The sequence below is a fragment of the Saccopteryx leptura genome, chromosome 11 (genome assembly GCF_036850995.1).
Source record: "Saccopteryx leptura isolate mSacLep1 chromosome 11, mSacLep1_pri_phased_curated, whole genome shotgun sequence".
Lineage (NCBI taxonomy): Eukaryota > Metazoa > Chordata > Mammalia > Chiroptera > Emballonuridae > Saccopteryx > Saccopteryx leptura.
In genome coordinates this window covers 44,683,573-44,708,867 of record NC_089513.1, presented here as the reverse complement: position 1 = coordinate 44,708,867, position 25,295 = coordinate 44,683,573, and the positions used below count along the sequence as shown (strand labels likewise).

Sequence of the window (25,295 nt, the reverse complement as noted above, 5' to 3'; positions counted from 1 at the left end):
ATGTACATATTAACTAATATGTTTTCACTGTGGAAAATTCCTTTATTTTTATGCCAAAGCTCGCTCTGTGACCAGGACGTAAGTCAAAGGATTTCAGGGGTGGAAAGGACTTTCGAGATGATGGGGTATGTCATCTCTAAAGTGCTGTGAGGCACCCCTGCTTCACCACTCAAGCCCCTAGGCATGGGGGGGTCAGTGGGGTGCAGTCCCCCACTCCCCCAGCAGAGCCAGCAACACCTGCACCCAGGGCTCGGGCCACCCCGGCCTGCTGACCTTGTGGTTTCTAGCTCCCGTGTTTCCGTCGTACTTGTGCACGTGGACTGGGCCACATGTGCCAGATTATTCCGGACAAGCACAAACCGTCCTGCTGACGGGTCGATGTGCAGTTCCAGCTTCATCACAAGAAACTTTTAAAAACAGGAAACTCAAAAGTTCATCCACTGTATTTGAGCCTCCTTTACTTGGAAAGCATCTCTCAGGATGGCCTTATCTCTTTCCGGTTGTTTTCTGGCTTCTCGTGGTGCCCTGAAGTGTCCCAAGTCCTGCTCTCGTATCTTGGCTTGCCCTCACTCCCTCCCCGACCCCAAAGCTTTGTTCTTGGTTTTAAACTGAACTGAGCTTATTTTGGCTCCTGTTGTCCGCTGAGCAGAGCAGACAGGCCCATCTTAGGAGAGGTTTCACCGTTCGTTCAGTTTTTCATTCGTGCCTTTGGTCATTCAGCCGTGTCTTCTGCCCGTGGTGAGCACACGCCCGGATGGATGCTGGGAGGGCGCAGGGATGAGTAAGAACTGCTTTCCAGCAGTGTGTCATTCAGCAAAGGAGCCAGTCATGCGAACAGCCTGGTCAGGACATGGGGCGGGCGGGCAGGGAGCACTGCACAGTGCTTTCACTGCCCCCAGATCTTCATCCATGTCCACATTTACAGCAAATCTGTGCTCTTCAGTAAAGCCAAGCATTTGCTATGTCAAGTCTCGTTATCCTCATTCAACCCCTAAGTGTGTAGTCATCCCTGCCTGGCTCCTATGTACAAATTCAGGTGCTACCGTTGCACATCAGAATTCATTCATTCCTGCTGTAAAACCTGTTGAACCTACAATGTGCCAGCATTTTTCTAGGCAATAGGGATACAATGGTGAACAAGAAAATGTCTCTTTTTCTCATGGAGTTTACCTTCTAATGGTAGGAGACAGAAACAAGTTAGCGAACAAAATAACCATCAAGCCAAAGAGCAAACAATGCAATGAGGCCCATGCAGTGTGCAGGTGGAGCACTGAGGAAGGAAATCAGTGACTTCAGTGGAGGGATCCAGGGGCACTCCCAGCAAGGGTGGCTCTTCAGCTTGATGTAGACGTGGAGAAGGCTGTCCTAGCCTCATCTTTGACTTCTGAGGGTGAGCGGGCTCCTGGCAAACTTCAGGGAAGGGTCTCTCTAACGTCTGATGAGTCAAGAGAATTCAGCAAAGCCCCGACCCAGCTGGAATCCCATTCATTGCTAACCAACCCTGCCATGTCCCGGCCTCAGAAGGGAGGGGATGGGAGACCAGGTCCTGGTCCTGGATGTCACAGTCACAGGCCCATCTGGATCTCGGTAATCTCATTTGTCCAATGGAGAGGTTTGACTAGACTCCAAAGATCCTGTGAGCTCAAACAGCTTATCTCTGTGTTCTCATCCCTGTCAGCTTTGCTAATGTGGGAGCGATTAAGTATGGGTGACTAGGAGTTTATGAATGGGACATGCTGTTCACCTTCCTCATCCACCAAAAATCTAGAGCTCCGATCTGAATAATTATTCCTTGTCTAATTTTTTTAAAATTTGAGATTTAAAAACATATGCATATCTGGTGACTTTTTCCAGTTTTATTTGGTACATGTTCCCTGGTATGGGCTACAAGGGTAGGGGCTTAATCAACCAGGGATTGAGAACAATGAAATGTTTGGGGTTATTTTGCATGCCACCAGATTTATACTAAGCAGCTCACAAAGTGATTTTTAGAGTTCCTGCTTGAAGCCCACTACACTGATTATTTAACTGTCCCAGTCTTCCAGCTGTTATTCCCTGCCTTGACTTATAGATAGAACTATTTGAGAATAGAGCATATTTCCTTAAGATTAGTTGATCATGTATGAAGATGACACATACAGGCAATAGTGTAAACTGAAACAAAGATTGTTACAGAATGGCGGGCACTGTCCTAAGTGCTCTATACACACTTGTTCCTTTAATGTTCACAACCCTCTCAGAAAGTAGGTTCTCCCCTGATTGTTGTGCAGCTGTGAGGCTGGGGCAGAGGGGGGGCAGGCAACAGTGGCAGCAGGGGGAGGCAGGCTGGCTGCAGGCTCTGCAAGGTGCGGTGCTGTCTGCTTTGGGGCCAGCTGGCTGCACAGAGACAGTCCCTGGAGCACGGGTGCTCAGCTGACTGCAGAGTGTGTCTCCCCCACCACCACCCAGCTCGGCTGGGCTTGCTGGCTCAAGACCAACAAGAAACAGGTGGCACCAAGTGGAGGGTGTGTGTCTGGGTGATGACAGAGCTTCATGCATGACCACGGGAGGAGGTCACCTCCTGGGGACCCAGTGGCCAAGATGCTGGGTGGCGGCCTTCTGATAGCTTTTGAGGCTGCCGTTTATACTGAAGCCTGGGCACCTCCCAGGGCACACCCCGGGCATCTTGGGTGGATTGTTGGGTAAAAACTAATCTGTATAATTCCTGCATCTGGGGGTTTGTAGGTTATAAGTAGGAAGGCATGAATTACAGAATTATAAAAATAGGGAGGTGGTCACACTGTCTAGGCATCGACATGGCGGAGACAACCTGACTGTGCGTGGGCTTCCCTGGTTCATGACCTTGAAATGCTCTGGCTTTTGTGTCCCAGGACCTTCCCGGCCGCCCCTGGTCGCCCCACAGCACGCAGGGAAGTGGGTGGGGGTTGGGGAGGGTCTTCCTTCCGTTTTCACACCATGCATGGAAGATGCTTTTTGAGAAAGTGTGCAAAACAGTTACATTAGAGGATTATTATTCAAAGCACCAAACATATCTTCATTTCACAAAAGGATTGGTGACTGGACTATGTGAAGTAAGAAACTTTCTTACTTTCTTAATAAATGGCTTGATTTACAGATTGCTTTTCTCATGAAGTTGTCTGTGTGATAAAATGAGGTGTTTCTGATTACCGTCCCTTTTCCCTGTTCTTTCACCTTAGGAATGCATTCTCGCCTGTTGCATGATGGGCGTGGAGCGGGGAGTGCAGGGTGGGGCACACTCAGAAAACAGGGTCGTTGCTGTGGTCACGCCTGGCCTTTGCAATCTCCCTCCAAGCCCCTCAGAGCCCTCTGTCTTTCAGCAGTTTGCTTACCTACCCTCACTCAGCTCAGGTTGTTCGAGCATCTCCCAGACTGAGCAGCATGTGGTCAAAATGCAACTAACGTACAGCCCCATTTTGATCAACACACGGTTTTCCTTTCATCTCTGTTGTTTTTGCTTAAAGCGAGGGATATCTCTGGATTCAATCTAGTATAGAGTTTGAAGAGGGTGGTTTCCCCAGGGTCAGTACTGGGTGGGGGTTAGTGGGGAGCTTTATGCTGTCACTGGAGCCCCTCTTATTGTCCGGGGTGACCCCTGCCTTGGTCTTCCTTAACACATACCCCCCCCCCCCCACACACACACACACAATCTGGTCCTCACTGCCCATGCTTTCCATGGCCCAGCATGGTCATTTCTTGAGACTTGTTTGGAGGTTCTAGCCGGGGAGCGCAGCTACTCGAATACCCTTGACTGAAGAACGGTCCTCTCCTCTATCGGGGAAGGTCATCCTCTTTGACTGAGCGCGCAGCTTCGGGAGGGAAGCACATGGAGTGGTGAGGGAGGAAGGGGACACCCGCCGAGCCAGACAGATCAGCCAAATCAACCCTGGCGATCAATGGGGTGACAGATGTCGCAGCCAGATCGCCCTCACATCCAGCATGGTCATTTCTAATCAGGTGCATCTATGTCAGGAAGATGTCAGCATTCACTGGCACACTTAGATTGAAGGCTGGCTGTAGACTGTGCGCACTCCTTTCAAAGAACACAACATTGAGCGCGGAGTCCCACTAATCATTGGCAGGATGGACTGCATTTCACAACAGCAGGCCCACGGGCTGAGCTCAGTGAGCAGAAACCACTTCCGAGGATAGAAGCCCTTCCTGGACATAAGGGCATTGCCATTTCTTCTAATTCATTAAAAGATACCTGACATGGAAGATTTGCCAGGTAACGCCAATTCAGACAAGGTCATTGATGGCGAGCACTCTTCAGCTGCAAGAATAGACTTAGAACTAGAAGAAATTTGGAGACTGTCTAGTCCTGTGGTTTTTCAGACTGTTTTTTTTAAATTGAAGTAACCATTCTTTCAACACAAGTTTTCATAGAACAGCAGTAAGTAAAACAGCTAAGCAGAGAGCTATTCCAGAAAAGGGCGCGTGGGCCAAGAAGCCCACTCATCTCTCCTCCACCCGCCATGACCCCATCGGGGAGACCACAGTCCGCATCCACGCCTGCTGTTGGTGCCAGTGGGCATCGGAGGCCAGGGAGCAGTAGGGCTCATGGGAGAGAGCTGACAGGCAGAAGCCTTGTTCCGGGCATGTTAACCTTGCTGGTCCCAAACTTACGCGTCTGTGAAATTGACTATAATGTCATCCTCAGGGGATTTTGAGAGTATTAAGTGGAACACTACGTGTGAAAGCTCTAAGCACCCTGCCAGGCCTATAGTAGGTCCTCGTTAAATGCATTAAATGTCAGCTTTGGCTTCGTTTGTGTTCAATCGCAAGAGCTATTTCATTGCTCTTTCTAGATCTTCCCCAACAAAGCAAGTCTCAGATGGGTTCATGATGACTTAGCCAGCTGTGCATTTCTACAAACACAAGGGATTCATCCAGTAGTGGAAATCAAATAATTTAACAACCAGTTCTCTGCCCTAATGACCATTTAAAGTATAAAAAACAATATACTGAAAGGTAGTTTTATTATTTCATGCATTTAATACATAAATGAGACCAATAAAAGAGGTATACAAAACTAGATTGTTTTAAGTAAAAGTTTTAAAATATTAATGAAAAAATATTAATACCTGACAAAAAACAATAAAACTGTTATGAAGATATGTCCATATTGCTTCTTGGTTGGCATCCTCACTTACAATTTTTTTCACCTATGGGTGGAATTTTTTCACCTATGGGTACTTAGAATACGCTGTTGCGCAGATGAATGTTAAAAAAGGGTAAGGAATGTAAATTTGTGATTTCCACATTGGGTGACTGCCCAGGTGCCCACCTTAGAGAGAACCCTGATGACAAGTGCCATTTTAAAGGCTGGTTCACCAAGCTCAAAAAATTAGGTATTAGTTCTGCCAAACCGGTTAGAACAGGCTGAATCCCACCACTGGATTCATCTTCAGATCTGCATTTAACTGTTCTTTAAATTGTTTTCCTCAGAGGTACATGTCGATTAAAGACACCTGGAAAGTACATAAAAATAAAAGGAAGATAAAATTTACTGAGCCCTGGCTGGGTGGCTCAGTTGGTTAGAGCATCATCCAGACATGCCAAGGTTGCTGGTTCAGTTCCCAGTCAGGGCACTTACAGGAGTCAGTCAACCAATGATGGCATGAATGAGTGGAACAACCAACTGATGTTTCCCTAACTGTTTAAAAATTTTTTAAAGCCCTGGCCGGGTGGCTCAGAGGTAGAGCATTGGCCTGGCGTGCAGGAGTCCCGGGTTCGATTCCCGGCCAGGGCACACAGGAGAAGCACCCATCTGCTTCTCCACCCCTCCCCCCTCTCCTTCCTCTCTGTCTCGCTCTTCCCCTCCCGCAGCCAAGGCTCCATTGGAGCAAAGTTGGCTCGGGTGCTGAGGATGGCTCTATGACCTCTGCCTCAGGCACTAGAATGGCTCTGGTTGCAACAGAGCAACGCCCCAGAGGGGCAGAGCATCGCCCTGTTGTGGGTGTGCTGGGTGGATCCCGGTTGAGCGCATGCAGGAGTCTGTCTGACTGCCTCCCCGTTTCCAACTTCAGAAAAATACAAAAAATTAAATAAATAAATTTTAAAAAATTAAATGACTGAGCCTCACCGAAACAAAGCCATCATTAACATTTTGGTGTATTTCCTTTGGGCCTTTTTTGTCCCTAGTGCATGTACTTGTATGGAATATGAAGAGATAATTGTTTTGTTTTGATCTTTCTTGCTGGTGTGAAGAAGCTTTGCCAAATCCCACCTTTTAAACAAGCTATTAGAAGCCAGTTACAAAGAAGAGGAACAGATGTCGCTCGTCTTTTTCACTGTAACTGTAACATCAGACCTTCCCATAGCTGTAAATTCTCTTCTCAGATCAAGCTGATGAATTATACCATTTTCTGGGAAGAGTCCCAGCCTTCAACCAGCTCCTCTTCTCTTCACCGACAGTTGCCAAGACCCATCTGGGTCTTTCTGCCTTCTATCCACATGAGTCACTGCCTTCTCTTTTCTAGCGTGGATTTGTGGTTTGGCTTGGTGACGCTCCGCTTACAAAGTGAGTTGCGAGCGTTTCCCAACGTTCCCTCAGCAGACAGGCCCCATACCTAGTCTGCACCTCTAGCAAGACCACACCCCGTCTTCCCCCCACCCCCGCCCGTCTCCTGGGCTGTGCCAGGACCAGCAGTGAAAACCTGGGAGCTTCAAAGGAACCTGAGTTCAGAAAGAAAGAGAGGGAAGAAATCATGAAGAACATGAACAACTAAGGAGAAGGGATCTTAGAGTCCTGAAAAGAACAGGTTTGGAGAGGAAAGTGGAAATAATGCCAACCTGACCTCCTCCCCAGACCAAGGAATCCTGAGGGAGATCAGCTTTCTCCTTCTCCTCCTCCCTCTACTACCCTCTGACCGTTGCTCCTATGACCAGACCTCTCGCCAGGACTCCTGGGCTAGTTCAGTTACATTCTAGGCTAGAAGGGCATTATGTGGGGACTAATCTCCATTTATAAGGTCGTGTCAGTGGGAACACACATTCCTAGTCCCAGATGGCCAACTCAAAAGCTTTTGGAGCACAACCCACTGGTGAGTGAAAGACTGTAGGCATTGTGTTGAGGGTCAGTCTCAGTACTGTCCCTGTGCATATGGGGACTGGCATGAGTGTGATTTCCTGAAACATTTGGGCTTTAGTAGGTATTTCTGTATATACAGGGTAGGGCAAAAGTAGGTTTACAGTCATTCATGTGGAAAGTAATACAATAATTAATATATAATAATATAAGAATAAACTGTGTTGTGCAAACTCACAACTGTGAGCCTAGTTTTGCCATAGAGATCCAATTGGAAGAAAGTAGGAGTGAATCCAGTTGACTTGTGGTTGGGGATTGCATAAAATAACCAAGTTAGTGATTCCAGCAAAGTAGCTTCTGTGTTGTGTGTGGGAAGTACAGGCCCATTGAGATAACGGTTCCTGGTTGATTGATAGTCACTAGGTTAGCTTACTACAGATATATCAGAGAACATGTGATGGAGAAAATGGCTTCCCAGTGGAGCCCAAGGTGTCTCTGGGGACGTGTTTTAAAATAGCAGTTTTCATGTGGTGTTTATGTCCTCAGCTCTGGGCGTTGGGGCATTTCAGATGAGGTCATCTTCTTGGGTCCATTTCCTGAGTGTTGATCATTTTGTGACACAGAATACAGCTGCTTTTATTCTTAGAGGGGACCTCTAAGCCAAAGTGCTCCCTGCCTGGCCCCAGGTCCATCCATCCTCCCTCCCACCCACTTTTACCCAAAACACCTTTTTGTTGTGGAAAATTACACATTCACAAATTGTGTTTCTTTCCTCACACCAAACTGATTCCCACACAGAGACAGATTCTGGAATGATCTCATGGATGAATCATGCCCTTTATCCGGCTATTTATAGGAGCTGCCTTTAGACAAAGATTTTGGTGTAAGCCACATTATTAAGGCCCTTTTCATTGTCTTCCAATTCCTCTCAGGGAATGGCATATCGATGAAGTGCTAAGTGTGAGACGGGAAGGACTTATAAGACTAAAAGCTGCTCCGATTTCACTTTTTCCTGTCAGCCCTGGGCCATGTTCCATTGATTCTGAACCGTGGGGGATAAGGGTCTGCTCTGACACAAGTAAGCAGACCCAATCCAAGATGGCAGCGTTATCTGAGGAGGCGACAGATAGAACTTCTGAAACTGTTAATACTTGTTGTGGAGTTCCAGTGGATGTGTAACAGCTTAATTTAACTCACAAATGGCATTTCCTCTCAAATCCAGCTTTCAAGCTTTGCTTTCTGTGTAGCAAATCTCTCTCTCTCTTTTTAAAGGATCTGGAAATCTGGTTAATATTTAATTAGCTTTTAAATTATTTACACATCAAAATGTTCAACCTATTGTTGTCCTTTAAAGAGCAAGTGCCCAGTGGAGCTCCCGGCTGGCATTCCAAGGTGTTTAGTTGAGAGCACCATTAGAGAATTGATCACAAATGGAGTCAGACCACCCCCATCTTAGACGTGGAAAGCCCTGGAAATTCATTAATTGGTCACATACATACTTTCATCGAATTTCCAGGTGTTAATTATTTAAATCTTACTGGTTCCTTAACCGTAAGCTCCCGGAGGAAAGGGCTGTAGCTTGAACTCCTTGTTATCTAACAGGAAATCTTATTTGATCAATTCCATGCATTATAGCTCTGAGCTTTCAGAAAAGGAAACGAAAGATCATTTTGCCTATTACTCAAGATGAAATCAGGAGTTGGCCCTTGTGTGGTTACTAGCAACTTAGGTAACCCCCTTTGGGCAGGACATCTAGATTGGCCATCTGCTCTGAGCAGATGACTCTATAACTATGAAATCACGTACGTTCACTAGTGTGGCTGTGGGAGCCAGAACTAAGACAGAGGCCGGGGGTTCCAACCATGAGGTTACAGGCTCTCAAGGAGGTCTCAGGAAGTGCACTGCGGTGCCATCCTGTGAAGGGTGGGTTTATACCCCCCAAAAGGACCAACCTGTGTTTCCGCTTCTTGCTTAAAGGTAGAACTGCTGCCTGGCTGTCTCCCCAAATGCGTTTTCCTCTTCCATTTTAATCCTCTCCTCCAATCTTCTGTGACACCCTCCCCTGGCCCTCCTCGAACTGTCTCCCATGCCTCCCACCCCAGTCAGCCAACATTTGTAAAAGAAAAGAAATCTTTGTGCTGCGTGTTCAAAGTGTGTTTGTTGCTATGGGCCTCTGCAAAAGTTAAGCTGAAATAACATGAGAAATGAGCTCTGGTAGCTGAGTAAGTGAGAGCTGCCTGTCACCTGGGCCCGTGGAGGAGAAGGAGTCAGACGAGGGGGCCTGTCAGCGCATCTTCCTGCATGAAATCCTTTTCTATAACCTGACGAACGGTGGTCATCTCTGAGTTCAAGCTACAGCATTTAAACCTTTAGCCACACAATTTTGGACAATATCCACATACGGTATTTGAACTTGCCTCCATTCCATTTTTAGAAGGAGGTGGAACAAAAATAAATTAATATTTGAACTCAACGTGTATCTGGAAAAAAGTAATCTCTTAGGCTTTTCAGAGAAATTGAGAAGTCCAACTTCAGTTTGCTTTTCATCACTTTCAGCTGCAGACCCCCGGTATCCCGCTCTCTTGCCCGGTGTGGGAGGGTTAACCCCAGCATCTCTCTTGCCTGGTGCGGGAGGGATAACCCCAGCATCTCTCTTGCCGGTGCGGGAGGGTTAACCCCAGCATCTCTCTTGCCGGTACGGGAGGGATAACCCCAGCATCTCTCTTGCCTGGTACAGGAGGGTTAACCCCAGCATCTCTCTTGCCTGGTACGGGAGGGTTAACCCCAGCATCTGAACCAGAGTTATTCCTACTTTCATATGCCATCTCAATGAGAGTTTAATGCTCTTAGAAAGAAAACATCAAGATTTTATCACTACCCTGAACTTCTGCTTCATTCTTTTTCACTGGACTTTTTTTTCTTCTTTTCCAAGTGAGAGGAGGGGAGATAGACAGACTCCATCCAGCATGTGCCCCAACCAGGATCCACCCAGCAACCCCCGTCTGGGGCCGATGCTCTGCCCATCTGGGTCTGTGCTTGCAATTGAGCTATTTTTAGCATATCAGGTGGAGACTCTACAGAGCCATCCTCACCTCAGCACCTGGGGCCGATGCCCTTGAACCAACTGAGTCATGGTTGCGGGAGAATAAGAAAAAGAGAGAGGGGGGAGAGGGAGGGGTGGAGAAGCATATGGTTGCTTCTCCTGTGTGCCCTGACCGGGAATCAAATCCAGGACATCCTCATGCCAGGCCGATGCTCAACCACTGAGCCAAGGGCCTTCGGTGGATGTTTAACACTCTCTGTTTAATGAACCAGTGTCACCACTTAGAGTTCCTTGTTGCAGGCCATTTGCCACCCTCTCAGCTCCCAAACAAGTGGGACGTCAAGGGACACGGGTCTCTTGCTTGCTTTATACTCAAGCCGGGCCTGAGCAGTTACCTTATCTGTAAACTGGGGCATGATATGAAATCACCGTTCAAATAGGACAAAACCTGAAAATGACAGCAATTTCATATGGTTCGTGTTAATACAAAGTTTCAGTGACATGACAGCACTTAGCTAAGGGCAACCCCAGAGAAGTTCGTCAGCCTCTCTGTGAAAGATATATTTGGCAGATCCCAAGAGTCTTGAGATATACAAATTCAAGAGCTGTTAAAAGATTCCAACAATTTCAAAAGAGATGTGTTTCATTTTCTGTGGACGCGTGACTGCGCGTGGATATGTGTACACGTACGTGTGCTCTTAATTCAAACCCATCAAAGTGGCAGCCACAAAGTGACAACTTCTCCCTGAATCTGAAGTGGGAAAAATGGGATAGTGTGCTCTCATGAACTAATCCATTTTCTAGAGCAGTTGTGACATTTATTACCATGTCAGCGAAGTGTTTGAAGTGCAAATGGAGCAGATATGAGTGCATCAGCTTCGGTGTGCAAGAAATGGCTCATTTCTAATTTTAAAAAGAAAAAACTACTTCATATGAACTATTAGTCCCCCTTCCACAAGGCTGGAAGGAAATTCAAACTTAATTACACTGGGCATCCCTCCCACCCCCACTCCCAGAGTCTCCTGGAATGCCTTGGATTGGGGGCACACACTGGTCACTCTCCATTGGCGTGCTCTGGCACTGCCCAAACACCCATCACCCCTGTCCTCATGGCCCCTCAGGGAAAAAGCTGCTGTGTCTCCTATAGGATGGGAATTGTTATCATGGCTGGGAGTCCTGTCCCCAAGGTGGCAGGACATAGGTCCCCTTTGATAGTAGACTCTACCGTCATCATTTCCATCCCCACTAAAGGTAATTTCAGTGTGCTAGCTTTATACCAGGGGTTGGAAACCTATGGCTCGTGAGCCAGATGTGGCTCTTTTGATGGCTGCATCTGGCTCACAGATAAATATTTAATAAAAAAAAATGACATTCAAAATATAAAACATTCTCATGTATTACAATCCATTCATTTCCTACCTCATGTTCATGGGTGCGGGTGGCTGGAGCCAATCACAGCTGTCCCCCGAGACAAAACCAAATTTTTATTGGATAATGCATAACGTACACGGGTCATTGTATGGCTCTCATGGAATTACATTTTAAAATACAGTGTGTCCGTAAAGTCATGGTGCACTTTTTACCGGTCACAGGAAAGCAACAAAAGGCGATAGAAATATGAAATCTGCACCAAATAAAAGGAAAACTCTCCTATTCAGTGCGTTCGATGTGGGCTCACACACAGATTTTTTAGGGCTCCTTAGGTAGCTATCCCGTATAGCCTCTACAGACTCATCACTGACTGATGGCCTACCAGAACGGGGTTTCTCCACCAAACTGCCAGTTTCCTTCAACTGCTTATCCCACCGAGTAATGTTATTCCTATGTGGTGGTGCTTCATTATAAACACACCGATATTCATACTGCACTTTGGTCACAGACTTGAATTTAGCGAGCCACAGAACACACTGAACTTTCCTCTGTACCGTCCACATCTCGACTGGCATGGCCGTGGGCTGCTCTGCTGTAGACATGGTGTTACGTCATCATCTGCGCATGCGCACATGCTGCCACATCATCCTACAGAAACTGGGAGAGTTTTCCTTTTATTTGGTGCAGATTTTACATTTCTATTGTCTTTTGTTGCTTTCCTGTGACTGGTCAAAAGTGCACCATGACATTACGGACACACTGTATGTGGCATTCATGGCTCTCTCAGCCAAAATGGTTCCTGACCCCTGCTTTATACAGTGTCTGCCTCTTTGCTACCCCCTGGAACTCCTAACATAGTTTCCTGGGTGAGCTGAGGTCTGGCATGAACATATGTCCTGACGCAATGGCTAGGCCACTTTTGGGAAAAAACTGGAAGACGAAATCCAAGCCACTGAGTATATCATCTATGGCTATCTTATAAATTAATGGTAGCTAGGGTGCTGATGAGTTGTTATCCACTCTCCATAAGTGGCCATTTAAATTTAAATTCACTAAAATAAATTCACTTCCTCAGTCAACTAGGCACACTTCAAGTGCTCAATTGCCACCTGTGGCTAGTGGCTACTGAATGGGACCACTCAGAGAAGTTTTTCATCGTGGCAGGAAGTTCTGTGAGCCCTGAACAATATGTATTTTTCTAGTATCAGGTAAGGATGGGCCCACTACTCTCCCTGCCTATTTTTTTACTCGGTTTCATTATTTAGAAAGCAGAATGATGTTCGTGAAGAGCCTGTGGGAAATGGCAGCTGCAGTAAATGGACCAGCCCAGTCATTGCAGGGAAATAGGTTCCGTGGTTAAGGGATGAAGCTTCACTCATTCGAAGTGCAGTCCAAGGCTTCTCTTCGGCGTGGTCCCAAGTGTCCCTCAGGCACTTGGCCAATCACTGGGTCTAAACATTCCTGTTTCTTTTAAATAAGGTTTAGGGCTTATTTCATGGGAAAGAGTCTTGTATTTGATGCAAGCACCAGAAGTAGACTTTTTTTACCGCTCCATTTGCCCTGGAGGAAGTATCAGAAGGGGAGTGTGGGGTAAGCGCAGTTGGGTTCTGTGAACTGGGCTGTGTACACTTCACAGCCAAGGGTCAGCTGGCAAAGGCAGGGCTGCCTCCGAACACAGCCTGGGAGGCAGATGGAGGGGGCACGATGGACAAACACCCACTCCCCACGTCACCTTGGTGAACCCCTGAGACAGCAGTGACAAGATCCCTCAGCTCCACGAACACTTCTTTATGCATCTGACGTGTCGCACGCTGTGTAGACAGGATATCAGCTGGCCTGCGTCCTGCCTGCAGTCAGCTCTCCGTCCAGAAGCACTCTTTGTATAACAATGTCTGCGTACGTGCAACTGACATGCTTTATTATATTGGTTTTAAGGGTGAAGAGTACTCTTAATAGGGAGTCCCCTATTTTTAATACTCCTTTTACTTTTAATACTCCGCCTTATTTCTTTTGGTCTTCTCACCCCATAAATGCGTTCCTTGCTTTTATATTAACTTCAGCCTTAAATAACATTCTCTGTCTGGTGAAATGGAAACAAGGAGACAGTTGTTTGGGACTGGAGAATTTGAGGCACGTGCTTGCTGGGTGTGGCTTCAGGGAAGCAGGAAGTCCTCAGAAGCGTGCTGTAGGTTTTTAAATGAAACACAAGCGCTGCTATCTTTATATCAGCCCTGCTCCTGGTCTTTCCCCAGGAGGCTCCTTGCTCCTGAGCCATCACAGCTGTTTTGGCCTCATGGCCTGGATCTTGCTCCGTAGGCATTTCCCTTTGTTAGCGCCCTGGTGCATTCATCATCTCCATTCTTCATTACTAGAGGAAGTCTTTTGAGAGCCGTCCCAGAAGCTCCTGTAGGAGGCAGGTTAGCAGGGCGGGTGGTCTCTGGTATATATGGTCCTGAGGTTTTGGTGGTCTTGCTGAGCCCTGCTCTGCCCCAGCCCACTTGGTCCTTCTAGCTGCAGATTGAGGTCAGTAACTGGAATGCAGGGCTTTCTGCTGGCACAGCATGTTTATAAAGTGACGTGCCGTGAACTCTCCTGAACCTGACAGCCTTCAGTGAGTGTGGTCCCCGCAGAGGAGGCATCCTCGGGAGAACTCAGATACATCCTTAGAGCATGTCTGTGAGTCAGAACATTTTCAGAGCTCTTGATGGGATGATCTGCACCATCTAATGAAGTGTTTATAGTTCTGTGAGTTACTGTCCTATTCTGTATTGCCCTTAGGGGTGAGTGTGATGTTTGAAATTACCTGAAGTCATCTGCAGTCAAATCTGGTCAGTGGGGGGAAACACTGATTAAAGTATGGAGATAAAGTTGGCAGACTGGGATGGGTTGGCAGACTGTTCTGTTTTGCTTTTGTTTTTCCGCATGACTTTAAGTGTTAATTCCAGAAGGAGCTCCGGAGATGTTCTGAGCATGGCAGAACCATGGCCTCCCAAAGCGACTGCCTGAAAAATGCAGTCCTCACTGGGTGCGGGTCTTAGGTATTTCTTTTGAAAACTGTTATTAATCACACTCTGCATTATAGGCTTAGGAAGCCAGTTCACTCATGGAACACCCATAGACAAGGATCAGTATTGCTCCACCAAGTCACACTCCCGTGCTCCTCCGTAGCGGGGGGCGGGTCCTGTCTCTTCTGCCTGTTCACTCAGCTCCATTTCACTCTCTCTTTTTCACTGATTCCTTTTACCTTTTTACATTTTTTTTCTTGCTTAGAAACAGCCCCTGAGCCCTCATAGAAGGCAACCCCGGCCTGACTTGTGATGGTGCAGTGGATAGAGCATCGACCTGGAATGCTGAGGTCGCCAGTTCAAAACCCTGGGCTTGCCTGGTCAAGGCACATATGGGAGTTGATGCTCCTCCCCCCTTATCTCTCTCTCTCTATCTATCTATCTATCTTTCTTCTCTCTCTAAAATATAATAAATAAATACTTCAAAAACAAAACAGAAGAAGACAACCCCTGAGCATGGTGCCTCTCCAGGCCACTCAGCAAGAACACTGCCGCCCTGAGGCAACTTTGACTAACAGGTGCTGTGTCACAGAGACAGAAGCTGGAAGACAGTCCTTCCCAGATGTGGCTGCAATTCAGAGTCACCTGGGGAGCATTTAAACCCCAGTTGCCGAGTTGTACCCCTTACTGACTGAGTCAGAATGGTGGGGATGGGAGCCAGACAGCAGTAGTTTGTCAAAAATCCTGAGGTGATTCCAACATGCAGCCAAGTTTGAGAACTACGTAAGGAGAGGGGGGTTGTCCTTGAACATGTGAGCAGTTTCGTCTGAGCATCGCTCAGCCAGCCTGTCTTGCGTCTCCAGGGTAACCTGAAGATGTGCTGGAGATGTTGGGTGCAAAACCAGTTTCTACAGGCCACTGTCCGGGTGACCTTGGCAAGCCATTGGCCTATTCTGGGCCTCGTTTCTATCACCTGTAAAATAGGATAATAATAGCAATGCCTGTCTGATGGGGGCATCTTAAAGAATAAGAGATGATGTCTGAAAGTCCTTGTAAATTGTGAAGTGCTCATTGTTAATATTGGAGATTAGTTTTTTTTTATAGAAAGATACTCGTTTTCTAGATGGCCCGGCAAGGTAGCTGGGGTGACTATTATGGCCTTAATTCTTTCTTTACCAGCAATGAACCTGAGAACTGTTTGGGACGAGAATTTCTTTTTCCTGTCTAATACAGTGAGGAGTCCAGGAGAGGTGGTGTCCCCAGATTTAAAGAGAAATCAGCAGCTAGATCCCGAGGGAGCCACTGCCGCGCTGTGCCCGGGAGTGCCCCCGGGTCCCTATTCGGTGGCCATCAGTGGCGTGGCCTTGCTGAACTGGACGGGAGGTCAATAGTCCACCAGCTTCTGACCCTGACTCTCACCTTCAGGCTTTCGGTTCAGTTGGATGTCATTTATGTCAGGGTGGGTGCAGCTGCCCAGAGTGCCCCTGACAAGCCCTGAAGGAGGGCCAGAGGAGACCCCGTCAGCGGGGCCTGCCTGGTCACTTTCATGAGTGTGACTGTGGTGTCTTGCATAGTGTGTGTCAGTCATCATGTCTGTTTTGGGTGTAAACAGCAGCACTTTGGCTCGTCCTCCCCAGGGATTTGAAGTTGGACGGAGGGAGACAATCAGCAGGTGCCGGGAGCTTGAAAGAGGTCATTGGCCTCGAAGGTGTGGAGCTGGGAGCGGACGGGAAGGTAAGTCTGCCTGGCATCCGGTCAGCGAGTTTGTGCCGATACACAAGGGGCAGAAGCAGAAGCAGCATGACGGACCACGAACCCTACTTGTGGTGCGGAGCCAGATGTGGGCACGTTTATGGCTTATGACACGGCCTCCCTGCCCCCCCCCCAGCGTGCAGATGGAAGTCCATCGAGACAGTGATTGAATAGCAGCACATCTGCTTCTCTGCCCACACTGCACACAGCAGAATGGGGGCACTGACCAGTATCTCTGGCATACGCACGCATCCATGTGCAGGTTCCGGGATGGAGAGATGATGAGCAGTTTGAACGTGCATAAACTGATGGGTCATCAAGCAGCATCCCACCACTATAAAGCACTTCTGACTTCCCGTGGTCCTGAGGAGCTAAGAGCCCCTCAGCCTCGGACAGTGGCCACCGAGCAGCAGAGCTACCACCTTCCTCTTTCACCCACAGTTCACTCAGCTGCGGGGTTGAAGTCTGAGCAGTGAAGGCTGAAATCTGAACTTGACCTCTTGTGCTGGACCCAGGCTAGTGTTTCTTTGGGGAAGCCGTCCCAGCATAGTTTGCCTGCAGGTGAAGCTGCTAGGAGGCAAATGACCTCCCTGCCCCCACCCCCCACCGGGACAGCTGGCCACCACTTTGTCCAAACGACAGGAGCCCTGAGCTCACAGTGCATGAGCCATGACTCCCCAGACAGGTTGAGTGTTCACACCGGAATGAGGGAGGATAAAACAGAGAGTGTGGTGAATGACATCTGCCAAAGGAATACAAAGGAACTGCCAGAGGCCACAGTCCCTTCTCGGAGACTCCTGGGGCCTGATATGGTCTGGAATTCTGCACTTGCTGGTTTATGAAAAGTAGTAACAGTTGTACCTCACCTATTACCCAACATTCCAACAGTGTCTAAGATAACACATAGTTACCAAACACACTCGCATTTCTGTCACATAACATGGTTAGTCTCACCACGTGGGATAAATTAAAACTACAGATGGGCCCTGGCTCGGAAGCTCAGCTGGTTAGAGCATCATCCCAATATGCCAAGGTTGCAGGTTTGATCCCCAGGCAGGGAATAGGTGAGATTCAACTAATGAATGCTTGAATAAGTAGAACAACAAACTATAGATTGCCAATTCTGGCACACATTTGGGACACGTGAGTGCCCAAAGAAATTTTATTTTCCAGATCTCCTTGATTTAAAATTGCAGATAGGAAGGAGACTGTGGACCTGAATGTGGGTAGTAGCATAGCTGGTCAGATTGCAAGCCTACCATTGCCTGGGAATAATCACTTGCCATTTTTGCCTTCATCTTTTAGACTGTTTCTTATACCCAGTTTCTGTTACCCACAAATGCCTTTGGAACCCGGAGAAATACCATCGACTCCACCTCCTCCTTCTCCCAGCTCCGTACCCTGAGCCACCGCAGCCTCTCCATAGGACGGGCAAGCAGCACCCAGGGGAGCCTCGACACAGGTAACCTGGGGCCTGGCTGGGCTGGCAGCTCGCGGCAGGTGTCTCAGTGTGCAGTGCGCTCGGGGCCTCCCTGCATGCAGACTGGAGGACAGGGGTCCCTGGAGCAGGAGCTCATTCGCAGGCAGTGTGACTTTGGGGTAAAGCCCGATTGCAGGCTGTGCAGGCTCACAACCAGGCCACAGGGTGACCTCTCTAACGAGGTGCCTCAGTTTCCAACCCCCTGAGTCCCCTCGAGGAGAAATGCCCAGGCCATCTTCCAGAGAGAGCTGGACTCCCTGGCTTCTCGCCACCAGCCTGCTCCTCATCTCACCTGTACCTGCTTCTTGCCTACATCTTCACAGTGCTCAAGTTTGGCTTCTCTTCGGATAACTGGGACAGAAACCCAGGATCCAGTGAAAACTTGCCTTCTGATTCTCATAGTGGGTGAGCTAACCCGGCTACCGAAGGAAGACTTCAGTGCTCAGCTCTGCCTGTACAGACTACAAACCTTTGTTAAGAATTGACATTAGGGGAAAAGCTCTTTAGGGGCAGTGTTATTGCTGTCAGAGAAGTTCCAGGTGAATGTGACGTTGCTTAGGCCTATCCGGTGCTGAGTTCAGGGGCACTGTCCTCGTGTCCCAGCCACCTCTGGTCGTTTATAGCTGTTTGCACTGGTACCTGCCTTGATTTGTGTTTATGCGACATAGTCGTCTGCCCAGGAGCGCTCATACCAGAAACGTGCTTCTCATGTGGCACAACCACCCGCCGATCTGCAGGTTTAGGAAATGAGCCTTTCCGGCGCCACATTTTGAAATCTGTGCGTGCTCAGTGCATTTTTCATGCTCTGTGAGGTCTTGTGTTCTCCCAAGTCAGGGAGATTAACACATAATTTTCTAAAATGGAAAAAAAAAGTCATGATGTTAAGAATTTGGTGAACCCTTTTGGGGGGAGGATACACTTCACTGGCATGCAGACATCTACTAAAAGTCAGAGCAAACCATGTGCCTCTGAGCTGAGTGCCCTGGAGCCAGCCTTTCCTCATTCCAACTCTGTACTTGGCGTTGGCCCAGCTGCTCTGCTTCGGGGAGTCTGGAGCTCCTAATTATCACTTTGCATGTGATCCACAGGCAGCGACCTGGGAGACTTTACGGACTACGACCCAAATCTCCTGGACGACCCGCAGTGGCCTTGCGGCAAGCACAAGCGAGTTCTGATCTTCCCTTCGTACATGGTGAGTAGCAGTGGAGAGGATGGATTTGCTCGCCCTCAGCCTCTGGGGAGCAGCTTGGAGGTGGCGCGCAGGGTCTTAACAGACGGCTGCTCTGCCTGGGATGGGGGGCTCTGCTGGGATGGGGGGCTCTGCCCGGGATGAGGGGCTCTGCCCGGGATGAGGGGCTCTGCCCGGGATGGGGGGCTCTGCCTGGGGTGGGGGGCTCTGCCTGGGGTGGGGGGCTCTGCCTGGGACGGGGGGCTCTGCCCGGGATGGGGGGCTCTGCCTGGGATGGGGGGCTTGTTCACACACGGCTCAGCCTGGAGACCTTCTTGAGGACTCTAGTGTCGTTTGCTGATGGACAGACCAGCGTGTTGCCGGTCCAGGATTCTGCTGGTCACCAGTCCAGCATTCTCACGTTAGGTACCAGTTCAGGGTCAGGGACCCTCACCTTTGAGGGGGCTCGCCCAAACGTGTACATCCGTAGAGCCCACCAGGAGCGGGTCAGGCACAGCACGGCCGCGCTGAGTTCAGGTTCTGCTCTGTTTGGAGCTCTGAGGCGAGTGCAGGCCGGCACGTGCACGCTGAGCACACGATTGGCCACAGGCTCAGGATGACAGAGTCATCTCCTGGGAAAGGGAAAGTAGGGCAATGTGGGTGTTAAATGCAAAACTTCTCCTTGCTGTTTTTATTTCTTGGGCTCTTCCTGTTTTTCCCTTTGTGTGATTTCGGTTTCTGCTTGGCTGACCACCGTCTCCGGCCACCCTGGGCTGCCCCTTCTCCAGAGATCGCTGGAGCCCGGCCGGGTCCTGTGTGCTTGCTCGGGACGGACTTGCCCTGACCCGGAGGCAGGCTGAGCCCGGGATGTGGAGGGGGGAGGGGAAAGTGGGGCGTGTAGGGGAACCTGCTGCCCCGGGCCTGCCACACATGCCATCGGGCCAGGATTCTGCTGATCACTGACCCAGAATGCCCCGCTGCCTCCATGCCAGGGCCAGATGTGAGGAGCACAGCTGGAAACATCTTGCTCGGGCTTCCTCGCTCCTCTCTAACCTGTGCTGCTCTCCACAGCCCCGGCCCCAGCCATGAGCAGAGGGCCCTTTTTCTGTGATAGACTCTTGTGTGTGCAGAAGCCAGAGTGGGGCCCCGCCCTACACACTCAAAGGCCCCACCCTACATACTACATACTACACACTCATGCTGAGCTGCGGGTTCTTGGTAGTGGGGTTCAACCTTCCAGCCTCTTTCCTAATGGAACATTTGGTAAGTAGCTGACGGCAGAGAAACACCAGGCAGAAGTCAGGCCTTTTTGCTAGTTCCTCCCGTAATTTTGCAAACAGCTCAGAGATTATTCTAATATGCCACATTGAGTCAGAATGAATTACCAAAGGCATTTAGTTTAAAATCGCCCTCCTCCTCACCCCTCTGTTTTTATTCTCCGACTGTTAACATGGAAAGCAAAACCAGACCCATAGGGGATTATTTTTCCCACTCTGTGACCTGTGAGATTATTTATTTATTTATTTTTAAACAGAGCTTATTTATGTAAGTTCACACATAATAAATGTTGAATAAATGACCAGAATCGTCTCCCTCATGTTAGGGAGGGAGCAACTGAAAGGTCATGACTTGTCTAAGAAGAAGGATTCTCTATGTTCAGTGCTTTAGTTATCAGAGTTCACTTTATTTATTAAGTAACTTGGGCAGGAAACTGTGGCTCAGGGAGCCTGTGTGAGGCTGTCACAGTTGACAGACAGGAAGTGGGTGTGGAGGCCGGGACTCCTGGCTCAGAGCTGCTCTCGCTTTGCCCCGAATCCACCTCCCTCAGCACTGGGGCAGAACTGCCGACTCCAGGAGGGTGTGAGAATGACTCTCTGGGTCAACAGTCTAACACATCCCTAGGTTCCCAGGAGCAGGAGAGAGCATGCTATCTTTTATTGACATTGAGGTTTGGTGGGGAGTTTGTCCATAGATGTGGCATGTCTGGTGATAACAGTAACCTCTCTTTCTAGGCCTGGTGTTGGGCTGGCGCAAGATCTGTTTCTTTACTTTTCTCTTTTCTTTTCTTTTCTTTTCCTTTCCTTTCCTTCCCTTTCCTTCCCTTTCCTTCTTTCTTTCTTTCTTTCTCTTTCTTTCTTTCTTTCTTTCTTTCTTTCTTTCTTTCTTTCTTTCTTTCTTTCTTTCTTTCTTTCTTTCTTTCTTTCTTTCTTTCTTTCTTTCTTTCTTTCTTTCTGTCATTGTGAGCTTGAAGACTCTGGGCCACAGCCCACGTGTGTGCACCTGTGTGCACAGGCTGTCTTCCTCTTTGGACCGTGTGCTGGATGACTCGCCACGTCCGCGTATCTGTCCCACCCGCCTTGGTTTATGTTCCCAAGTAGGTTGTTTCTCGCTTCGCCACACTGAATCTACAGCCCGTGCTTCCTGTAACAGTCTGTCTCTTAGAGAATGAAATCGCTCACAGATGCAACTGCCTGGTCAGCTCCATAAAACCTACATCTCCTTCTCTGTTGCTATAGGTATCGGCGCTTTGATAAAATGTGAGACGCCCGCTTTTCAGCATTCTTGTCTAAGGCATTGCTGTGCGTGTCATGTGTTACAAAGAGCCTGAACCCGCTCCCAGGAGACTTCCCTCTGGAAGCAGGCATGGGGTACAGGGCTGTCTCTCGAGCATTTGTACATGGAACTTGCAGGAGTGCGAGTGAGGGGGGTTGGGGGTTTTGTCTGCTGCTTGCTTTGTTGTGTGTGTTGGGTAACAGGTATAGAATGTGTCCACGTGGCCAGTACTGACAGGCCCTCTGTGCCAGGCCAGGGGTTTCCTTATGCAGGAGAGATCAAGCCAGACGCAGCCTCTGTTCTCCTCGCCCTCCTGGTGAGTAGAGATGTCAGACTGTAAACAAGTAGAGAAACCGCTGAACATAATAGTTTCCAGGTCCATCCATGTTGCAAAAGGTAATATTTCCTTCTTTTTCATGGCCCCATAGTATTCCATTGTATATATGTACCACTGCTTTTTTTTGTTGTTGTATTTTTCTGAAGCTGGAAACGGGGAGGCAGTCAGACTCCCGCATGCACCCGACCGGGATCCACCGGGCACGCCCACGAGGGGGCGATGTTCTGCCCATCCGGGGCATTGCTCTGTCGCGACCAGAGCCACTCTAGCACCTGGGGCAGAGGCCAAGGAGCCATCCCCAGCGCCCGGGCCATCTTTTGCTCCAATGGAGCCTTGGCTGCGGGAGGGGAAGAGAGAGACAGAGAGGAAGGAGAGGGGGAGGGGTGGAGAGGCAGATGGGCGCCTCTCCTGTGTGCCCTGGCCAGGAATCGAACCCGGGACTTCCGCACGCCAGGTCGACGCTCTACCGCTGAGCCAACCGGCCAGGGCCATGTACCACTGCTTTTTAATCCACTCGTCCACTGGAAACTATTATGTTAAGTGAAATAAGCCAGGCAGAGAAAGAAAAATATCATATGACCTCACTCATTTGAGGAATCCAATGAACAATGTGAACTGAAGAACAGAATTGAGACAGAGGAGGGATCAAAGGGACCAGAGGAAAAGAGGACAGAGGGAAAGGGAATGATAGGATGAGATAAACCTGAAGGGAAAGGGGGAGGGTGGTATGGGGAGAGGTAAGGGAGATGTTGAGGGGAATATGGGGGAGGGGGATGCATTCAGGGCAACACTAGAATCTATGTAAACAATAAATTAAAATCAATTTAAAATTTTTTTTTAAAAAGTAGAGAAACCACTGTAGTGGTGGGGAGTGTAAGAATGTGGCAGAGGTGACAAGAGGGTTGGAGGTGGGCCTCGAGTAAGGCTCCTTTGACGAGGCACTGAGAGTGAGGAGGCGCGGCCATGCTGCCTCCGTCGGGGGAGCCCAGGGAGAGACCTGGGAGTCTGAGAGAGGGTGACTCCGTAAAATCGGTATTTGTAACAGTAAAAGTCACTGCTCTTCCCTATACACACACACACACACACACACACACACACACACACACACACACACACACACTCAGGTCTGCCCTGCAGGATGACACTATCTCAACCCCAGGCACAGGGAGCTGCACTTGTAATCGGCACTGACAACGAAGATGGACAGAAAGAACTGCAGATTCTTCAGCCCAGGTTGCTGAAGGCCCTCTCTGAGGGTCTGTGGTCCCTCTTGCCCTTAGGCGGGGGGGCACTCTGCCCAGACAGACCTACCTGGGAGCACTCCAGCTGCAGTGTGAACCCTCACTGTTGGCAGGGTGCCCCTGCAGGTAGACATCAGACCTGTGCCCAGCCTGCCCCCCAATGCTCTGCCCCCGCAGGTAGACATCACACCTGTGCCCAGCCTGCCCCCCAATGCTCTGCCCCCGCAGGTAGACATCAGACCTGTGCCCAGCCTGCACCCCCAATGCTCTGCCCCCGCAGGTAGACATCAGACCTGTGCCCAGCCTGCACCCCCAATGCTCTGCCCCCGCAGGTAGACATCACACCTGTGCCCAGCCTGCACACCCCCAATGCTCCGCCCCTGCAGGTAGACATCAGGCCTGTGCCCAGCCTGCGCACCCCCAATGCTCTGCCCCTGCAGGTAGACATCAGACCTGTGCCCAGCCTGCGCACCCCCAATGCTCTGCCCCCGCAGGTAGACATCACACCTGTGCCCAGCCTGCACACCCCCAATGCTCTGCTCCCGCAGGTAGACATCACACCTGTGCCCAGCCTGCGCACCCCCAATGCTCTGCCCCCACAGGTAGACATCAGACCTGTGCCCAGCCTGCACACCCCCAATGCTCTGCCCCCGCAGGTAGACATCACACCTGTGCCCAGCCTGCACACCCCCAATGCTCCGCCCCTGCAGGTAGACATCAGGCCTGTGCCCAGCCTGCGCACCCCCAATGCTCTGCCCCTGCAGGTAGACATCAGACCTGTGCCCAGCCTGCGCACCCCCAATGCTCTGCCCCCACAGGTAGACATCAGACCTGTGCCCAGCCTGCGCACCCCCAATGCTCTGCCCCCGCAGGTAGACATCACACCTGTGCCCAGCCTGCACACCCCCAATGCTCTGCCCCCGCAGGTAGACATCACACCTGTGCCCAGCCTGCGCACCCCCAATGCTCTGTCCCTGCAGGTAGACATCAGACCTGTGCCCAGCCTGCACCCCCAGTGCTCTGCCCCCACAGGTAGACATCAGACCTGTGCCCAGCCTGCGCACCCCCAGTGCTCTGCCCCCGCAGGTAGACATCACACCTGTGCCCAGCCTGCACACCCCCAATGCTCTGCCCCCGCAGGTAGACATCACACCTGTGCCCAGCCTGCACACCCCCAATGCTCTGCCCCCGCAGGTAGACATCACACCTGTGCCCAGCCTGCGCACCCCCAATGCTCTGTCCCTGCAGGTAGACATCAGACCTGTGCCCAACCTGCACCCCCAGTGCTCTGCCCCCGCAGGTAGACATCACACCTGTGCCCAGCCTGCGCACCCCCAATGCTCTGCCCCCGCAGGTAGACGTCAGACCTGTGCCCAGCCTGCGCACCCCCAATGCTCTGTCCCTGCAGGTAGACATCAGACCTGTGCCCAGCCTGCACCCCCAGTGCTCTGCCCCCGCAGGTAGACATCACACCTGTGCCCAGCCTGCACCCCCAATGCTCTGCCCCCGCAGGTAGACATCAGACCTGTGCCCAGCCTGCACCCCCAATGCTCTGCTCCCGCAGGTAGACATCACACCTGTGCCCAGCCTGCACCCCCAATGCTCCGCCCCCGCAGGTAGACATCAGACCTGTGCCCAGCCTGCGCACCCCCAATGCTCTGCCCCCACAGGTAGACATCAGACCTGTGCCCAGCCTGCGCACCCCCAATGCTCTGCCCCCGCAGATAGACATCAGACCTGTGCCCAGCCTGCACCCCCAATGCTCTGCCCCCGCAGGTAGACGTCAGACCTGTGCCCAGCCTGCACCCCCAATGCTCTGCCCCCGCAGGTAGACGTCAGACCTGTGCCCAGCCTGCGCACCCCCAGTGCTCTGCCCCCGCCCCAGGATGCCCTGCGGAAGCCATTGCTGGGAGACTGGGGAAGAGGGTGGCATGATGGTCACAGACTGGGTGCAGCACTGCCCTCCTCCCTCACTGTCGGCCCCCAGCGCCTCTCGGGTCCTGCTGCCCGTCCCTGTCTCCTTAGGCCCCGGGCAGCTCCGGGTAGGCCGGCCCGGGGAGACCTCGAGCCTGAAAACCTGGGGCTGCTGTCTAGCGTGCTGGCGTGTCCTGTACCTGTGGAATCTCAGGGTCAGAGGTGTTCCTGTGGCCTGTGCAGAGGCGACAGCCCCGAAAGCGATGAGCTAGTCCTCCCACCCCATCAGATCCTGCTGCGGCCATTTTTTTTTTCTTTTCATATTAAGGTATAGTTTACTTACAATCATACGCACACATTTAAATGTATAGTTCCATGAATCT

At 50.2% G+C, this 25,295-nt stretch overlaps 1 protein-coding gene across 2 annotated transcripts in view; it reads left to right on the top strand.

The window, feature by feature from the left end:
* CABLES1 (Cdk5 and Abl enzyme substrate 1) overlaps positions 1-25,295 on the top strand; it is a 112,071-nt gene that overhangs the window by 75,232 nt on the left and 11,544 nt on the right. For both annotated transcript variants that reach the window (XM_066353070.1, XM_066353069.1), the window contains 3 exons: positions 16,105-16,201; positions 17,525-17,681; positions 18,788-18,891. In XM_066353070.1, coding sequence (XP_066209167.1) covers positions 16,105-16,201; positions 17,525-17,681; positions 18,788-18,891 — 358 coding nt within the window. The remainder of the gene's footprint in view (positions 1-16,104; positions 16,202-17,524; positions 17,682-18,787; positions 18,892-25,295) is intronic.